The sequence below is a fragment of the Lactuca saligna genome, chromosome 2 (assembly GCF_052625555.1).
Source record: "Lactuca saligna cultivar CGN05327 chromosome 2, ASM5262555v1, whole genome shotgun sequence".
Taxonomy (NCBI): Eukaryota; Viridiplantae; Streptophyta; class Magnoliopsida; order Asterales; family Asteraceae; genus Lactuca; species Lactuca saligna.
Window position 1 is genome coordinate 39,533,888 of NC_136418.1, and position 7,616 is coordinate 39,541,503.

The following is a 7,616-nucleotide window of genomic DNA, read 5'->3' on the forward strand; positions in this document are numbered from 1 at the left end:
ATCTATGAATTTAATTTAATAAAAAAAATCAATTAAATCCATTTTTATGTAACGGACAATAAGTATAATTTCTTGCTAGATTTTAGGAAATTGTGACTACAATTTAATAGTCATAAATTATATAAAATACATAATTACTAATATACTGATTGTTCTATTGTTGTTCTCGCATTCTCAACCTTTTTGTGTTATCGATATAACCTCTCCTTATATTATATATATATATATATATATATATATATATATATATATATATATATATATATATATATATATATATATATATATATATATATATATATATATATAACTGAAATTGGGGCCCAAAACTACATTTGGGCTTGGGTCGTCGTCTAGGTTTCCCCCTCACGGGACGGGCCTAACATTTGGAATGTGCAACATGTTTTTTAAACCTCTTGGTTACCCTAGAAGATATATGAAGTATCACGAGTGTTTGAACTCAAAACATCCATAAAGCTAACAGCCCATAATAATGCTAAGTTTAACTTCTTCAACTAGAAGCATACCTTAGATGATTGTTCAAGCATGATTTTTTTCACATGAATTTCTTGACTTGATGGTTGGTATCATAGACACTTTAATCTTTGATTTGTGGGTGAGTGTCGTATTATGCTCCGTGTTCCCTATCTTTTGTTAGAACAGGCAAATAGGGTAATGGTGGTATGGAAATCAGGATTACCTATAGATCGTGTAAAGTCATTTTCGGAATTGATATTTCGACCCTATGTTTTGGTATCACATGTTTTTTTCTTTTAATGTGAATATTCTTACTCTTAGACACAGATAAATAATTAAACATGACAATCGATGACATTTTGTCACAATGATCGACTGTGACTATTAGATAGTATTTATTACACTTATTATATAAAACAGTGACGAAATGTGTGAACATAGTTTGCAATGGTGATAGTTTTGAGCTATTATTTGACTAAAACATTACTGAAATTTGATTAATGATGCCATTAGCCAAAACCGTGATAACCCTATTTTCAAAAACCGTCACCATATGTTGTTTTTGTACTGGTGTCTATGACATCTTGTGCAGTTGTATCAACGGTTTCCTTAGCTTCTTTTGCTTTCTGCTTAGCCAAGTCAGTGGCTTCTTTTGCTTTCTGGTTAGCCAAGTCAGTGGCTTCTTTTGCTTTTTCAGTGACGGAATGCTTATGCTCCTCCGCCAAGTCTTCAGCTTCTTTTGCTTTCTGGATAACCAAGTCAGCAACTTCTTTTGCTTTATCGTTCGCCAATTCAATGGCTTCTTTGGCTTTATGAGCAACAGAATCCTTGTACTCCTCCGCCAAATCAATGGATTCTTTCGCTTTTCGAGCGATAGAATCGTTGTGCTCCTCCTCCAAGTCAACAACTTCTTTTGCTTTCTGGGTAACCAAGTCAGCAACTTCTTTCGCTTTCTGGTTAGCCAAGTCAGCAGCTTCTTTCGCTTTATGAGCGATGGAATCCTTGTACTCCTCCGCCAATTCAGCGACTTCTTTCGCTTTCTGAGCGACAATATCCTTGTTCGCCTCCGACAAATCAATAGCTTCTTTTGCTTTCTGTTTAACTAAGTCAACGACTTCTTTTGCTTTCTGGTTCGCCAAGTCAGCTGCTACTTTCGCTTTATTAGTGACAGAATCCTTGTACTCCTCTGCCAAGTCAGCAGCTTCTTTCGCTTTCTGAGCCACACAATCCTTGTGCTCCTTCACCAAGTCAGTGACTTCTTTCGCTTTCTGAGCGACAGAATCCTTATGCTCCTCTGCCAAACCAGCGGCTTCTTTTGCTTTCTTGTTAACCAAGTCAGCAACTTCTATTGCTTTCTGGTTAGCCAAGTCAGCTGCAACTTTCGATTTCTGTGCGACGGAATCCCTGTACTCCTCCACCAAGTCAGCAGCTTCTTTTGCTTTCTGGTTAGCCAAGTCACCGGCTTCTTTTGCTTTTTGAGCGACGTGATCATTGTACTCCTCCGACTTTGGTGTTGTTTCTTCTATGTTTTGTTTTTCTTTGTCTACAAAAATATCATCGGAAACCACTGGCGCCTTCTCGTTGGTTTCATGAGTTTTTCCTGTTACATCATCTTTGGCACTGCCGAGAGTGTTGGTAACCGTTTTAACTATGTTTTCAATGATACCGGGGTTAGACTGTGTCTCAGTGTTCTGGTCAGATGCGGTTACATCATGAGGTGAAGCCATTTGATGTCAAGATCAATGTATTGCAGTTTAAACTTTTGATTGAATATCAAAAATAAGGAACTCGATTGGAAGATAGAATTTGTGAGCTGTGAGTGGAAGATAAGAAAATATATATAGGTTGGATGGTTAATAGATGAAAATTCTTGATATTTCTAAGGGTCATATACGTCAGTGGTTGATAACTTAAGTTCCATGTTTTAAAAACAAAGTAAAGAACACAATATATATTTTACATGTGGAAACGTCGTCGACAACATCAAGAACGAATCATACTTCATACTTTTTTGAGACAAGATTTTATTTGTGATCCGCCTATTTTTGTATTAATAATTAAATAATTATCGTGATATAACTATTAATTCAAGAAAAAACAACATATATTTTACATGAAAAATATATCCATGTCATTGACAATGATAAGGCTTTTATACCGCATATTTCCATCAATCTATGCACATTATTTTATGTAATAAAGGAAAATCTTCAAAAATATTCACCGTGGGTAAAAAAAATTGAGATCGATCATTACCTTTTTTTGTCCGCAAAGATAGAAATTGAAACCACAAGGATAATCCTTGAAGACAAAAAAGTTAGGATCGTACTTGATTTTTTTGAAAACCACGTGGACAATTTTTGAAGATTTTTCTGTAATTAAACTATTAATGTGTAAAAGTCGTGCTCACAAAATGAATTTTGGGCATTTTACATGATAAATAGACTAAAAATCAGGTAACCAAGTTGTCACTACATGACTACATAAAATAGTCATTCATTTATAAGACATAGTACTTAATGCTCTGATAATGATCTTTTGTAAATGGAACTGATTCATACATAACATTTTTTCTCTATATACAACAATTTTTGTTTTAAAGTATTGTATTGTACAACTCTATAATGCATAAGTTGTTGTGTATGATAAAAAACTATTGTCTACGAATCACTTTCTTTTATAAATATTCACTTGCCAGATTGTTAACATCATACATACGATCTTCGACAAGTTTAGAACTTGTTTATGTTTATGCAAACACCATGTCAAAGAATTTATAATATTTTGGGTAAATTCCATTATTGGTTTCGATGTATAGAAGTTATTTGCAATTGTGTTCCTAAGAACTCTCTTGTAATTTCGGTCATTATATTGGGTTTTTTAGAATGTTTTTAGTACGTCCAAGTAAAATGACTATTTTGGTCCCAATTATAGATGATTTTTTTTTTCATTTTTGGTAATAAATAATCATTTTTAACAAGGCGAAAAATGTTACAACAAACATCGAATAAGGACAAAAATCGCAAGGGAACAATTTTTGGGTCCAAATTTGCAAAAATCAGATATACACACTGACCAAAAAAACATTAATCTACAAAGTTTATCATCAATTTCTAAGTTTCTCCACTCATTTTCTAAGGTTTTTTGGCTCTCACGTTGTGTTTATATATATATATATATATATATATATATATATATATATATATATATATATATATATATATATATATATATATATATATATATAATGAGCATTTTTCCTTTTACCACATTTATTTTAATGTAACACCGTAAATTTCAAAACAATTTTTCGCATTTTATAAAAACATCATTCATTTAATTTTCGTAAAAACACCCATGTTTGAAATTCAATCCATGTCATACAAAAATCCCAAGATCTCATAACATAAAATCCCGTGTGTGTGTACTGATCAAGCCGGTGCCTTCCCACGGTCGTCACTAGTATCTGAAACAAATAACACCAAACACTGTAAGCATAAAGCTTAGTGAGTTCCCCAAAATACCACATATAACACATATTAGCCACTCGAGTCTATAACTCTGTGGGTCCGTGCACCCAAACTCTGTGAACCCTCAGGTTCTAACCTGTAAACATGCACAACATAAGTGACATAGAATAATGCAGTGCAACACATAACACATATATAGCATACAAACACTATATCACATACTCTAGTTACCTACTCAAGGTAAAGTATAGTGAGAAGACTCACCTCATGTATATAGATAACTCGCAAATCCCTGAAATCACTTGTGCTCGATCCCCCGAGCTATAATCTTACTATAATACAATATATCTCTAATTAACACTTTTACAACTAAGGTTGACAAACCCTATCAAGTCAACACTGGTCAACTCTGGTCAATGGTCAACTTTGACCGGACTTAGCGAGTGCACCAAAGCGACTCGGCGAGTCTATACGCGTTCACTGACTCCCTCGGATCCTCTCTTAGCACGTTGAGTACTTCCCTAACTCAACGAGTTCCACCTGGCATGAATCGTGGGGCAACCAAGACTCAACTTGTCGAGTCTCAAGAACAACTCGGCGAGTTCCAGCTTGACTAAGCCCCATATTGACTCTCCGTGACTCACTGGGTCATCCCCCAACCCGGCGAGTCTACTCGCTGAACACTTTACGTGAAACCCCAACCCTACTCGTCGAGTCTCAAGAACAACTCAGGGAGTTCATGCCATGCACAAACTCTATTGACCTTTTGAGGTAAGATCTGCTTTCCCAAACCATAGATCTGGCCTTCCCAAGCATGAATGTCACGTAAAGTTCGAAACTTGATGCTTGTATAACACAAGGCATCAAAAGGAGATTTGGTCCCAAAAATAACCATCTAGGTCCAATGACTCCATAATAACCATAAAAAGCTCCAATGGTTAAGGTCTCTGGACCTCTTTGAGTCCAGATCCAAGGCACAAACTCGAAGAGGGACCATTTGCTTCACATAATCACTCTCCAAAGGGGTTATAAAACCCTAACTCTAAAGATTAACCCTAAAACTGAAGGAGGTTCGAACCATTACCTCAAAATGAAGCCTCTGGACTCTGGATCTGCTGGAATCTCACCTCCTCCTTGCTCTTGCCACCTTCCTCTTGCTAAACAAAGAATACAAAGGCCCAAAAGTGACTTCCTCTCTCCCAAAACGAATTAGCTCTCTTAGGGTTCTCTCAAGGGACTGGTAGCCGCAATGGGAGGCTATAAGTGCCCTTAAATAGGCTCCAAACCCGAAGAATTAGGGTTTCATTAAACAGTGTGGACTCGCCGAGTCCACTCCTTGGACTCGCCGAGTCTAGACGCGAACCCGCATCCAAAATCGCGATCCTACTCGCCGAGTCTCCTCACAAAATACCAAAAATATAAGAATGAATAATACTTGGGAATCCGGGCTGTTACATTTAAACTCCCATGACTTTTCAATTTCTTTATAATAATATTACAAATAAGTTAAATAATGTTCTATAAACAAGAAAGTGTGTTTTGTTACAATGTCTTCATTCCACATAGATTGTAAGAGTAAACAAGAGAACGTTTCCTTTTCTATAAATAGGAAATGTTGTGAAATATTTCAAAGAGACCGAACCATGAGAACTTCTTTATGCTTACCATTGTAGTATTTTCAGGATATAATGTGGTGAGATTGTCTATATTGGCAAGTATCCTGGTAAGTTTTAGAATTCCAAAAATGGTTTTGAACCAATTTTTTTTTAGGTTGAAACTGTGTTTCAGTAGAAAAAAAGTTATGTAGTTTGAGTATATTGAGTTGAATCTGAGTTGGATCAATTTCGAATAATAAAATGAAATGAGCATTTTTCTTTTCACCACATTCATTTGAAACTCTCATGACTTTTTATTTTCTTTATAATAATATTATAAATAAGTTAAATAATGTTCTATAAACAAGAAAGTGTGTTTTGTTACAATGTCTTCATCCCACGTAGATGGTGAGAGTAAACAAGAGAACATTTCCTCTTTTATAAATAAGAAATATTGTGAAATGTTTCAAAGGGACCGAACCATGAGAACTTCTTTATGTCTACCTTTGTAGGATTTTCAGGATATTATTTGGTGAGATTGTCTATATTGGCAAGTGTCCTAGTAAGTTTTAGAATTCCAAAAATGGTTTTGAACCAATTTTTTTTAGGTTCAAACTGTGTTTCAGTAGAAAAAAAAGTTATGTAGTTAGGGTATTTTGAGTTGAATCCGAGTTGGATCAATTTCGAATGATAAAATGAATCATTTTCCTTTCACCACATACATTTCTATCTATATCATCATTATCATTATCATTATCATTATCATCATTATCATGATATACTTATAAAGAAAACATTTTTTCATTCACCACATTCATTTGAAACATCCATTTAATTTTCGTTTCACCACATTCATTTGAAACTCCCATGAATTTTCAATTTCATTCTAATAATAATAATAATTTGGTCAATTATGTTAAATAAATATCATACCTAAAGTATAACCATATATAAACTAAATTTCAATATTAAAATAATATCTTTACTTCTACTTATAAAGTTATATATATATTTTAACTGTTAACATATTATATGTACTTTATTAGTTTTAATATATTTCTGGATGTAAACCATTATCATTTTAAAGATACAAATTAGGAACAATTTGTATAAAATACTTAAATTATTAATTTAAATGTAATATTATAGGGTCAACTTAAATATAAATTTTTGTTTAAGTTCAACAACCCAAAGAATACTTTGTAAATAGTTAAAAGTGATAAATAATAGTGTATTTCTAATAATAATTGTAAGTTCTTTACTAAAGGTTAAATAAATATCAAACCTAAAATGTAATCATAAATAAACTAAATTTCAATTGTAAAATAATATCTTTACTTCTATTTATATAGTTATGTCTTTAACTTTTAACATATTATACTTAATTTATTATATTTAATATGTTGGTATATGTAAATCATTATCATTTTAAAGCTACAACTTTTGAACAATTTGGATAATATACTTAAATTGTTAACTTAAATATAACATTACAATATCAACTTAAATATAAATTTCAGTTCCACTTAAAAAAACTAATGAATACTTTTTAAATAGTTAAAAGTGATAAACTGCAGTGACAAATGCAAAAACTAAATTGTATTCTCAATTAAACTGAAATATTTTCTAAACATTTTTTTTATAATCCTTAAAAATTTTTAAATAGCTTAAAATAACTTACAATAACAATAGTTATAATTAACTCTATATAAATGATTGTATTGTTTCCTTTAAAATCAACGAATAATGTTTGATGTTTTAAATAGTTGTAATAATAGAAATTAAAGCATTTATCAAATAAATTTTTAAAAATTAATTACCAATTACAACAACTATAAATAACATTAAACCATATATTATATTTAATTTCATTAATGTATAACTCGCGGATAGAAGTCATTCAAACGAATAAGATTATGAATTTAAAATAGATGTATATAATATATATTATCATATAATTCAAAATAATCAATATATTATATCAATTTAGTATAAAAATTATTATATCAAAGTTAACAACAAAGTTATTGTTATATTAAAAGAATATATATTTATAAAGACTTCAACTACATAG

At 31.9% G+C, this 7,616-nt stretch overlaps 1 protein-coding gene across 1 annotated transcript; it reads right to left on the reverse strand.

Moving 5' to 3' along the window:
* Positions 1 to 809: 809 nt before the first annotated feature.
* LOC145030879 (uncharacterized) lies at positions 810 to 2,309 on the reverse strand. The gene has a single exon (XM_078979319.1). The coding sequence runs from the start codon at positions 2,202 to 2,204 to the stop codon at positions 1,014 to 1,016; it is 1,191 nt and encodes a 396-aa protein (XP_078835445.1). The 5' UTR covers positions 2,205 to 2,309; the 3' UTR covers positions 810 to 1,013.
* Between the last annotated feature and the right edge of the window lie 5,307 nt (positions 2,310 to 7,616).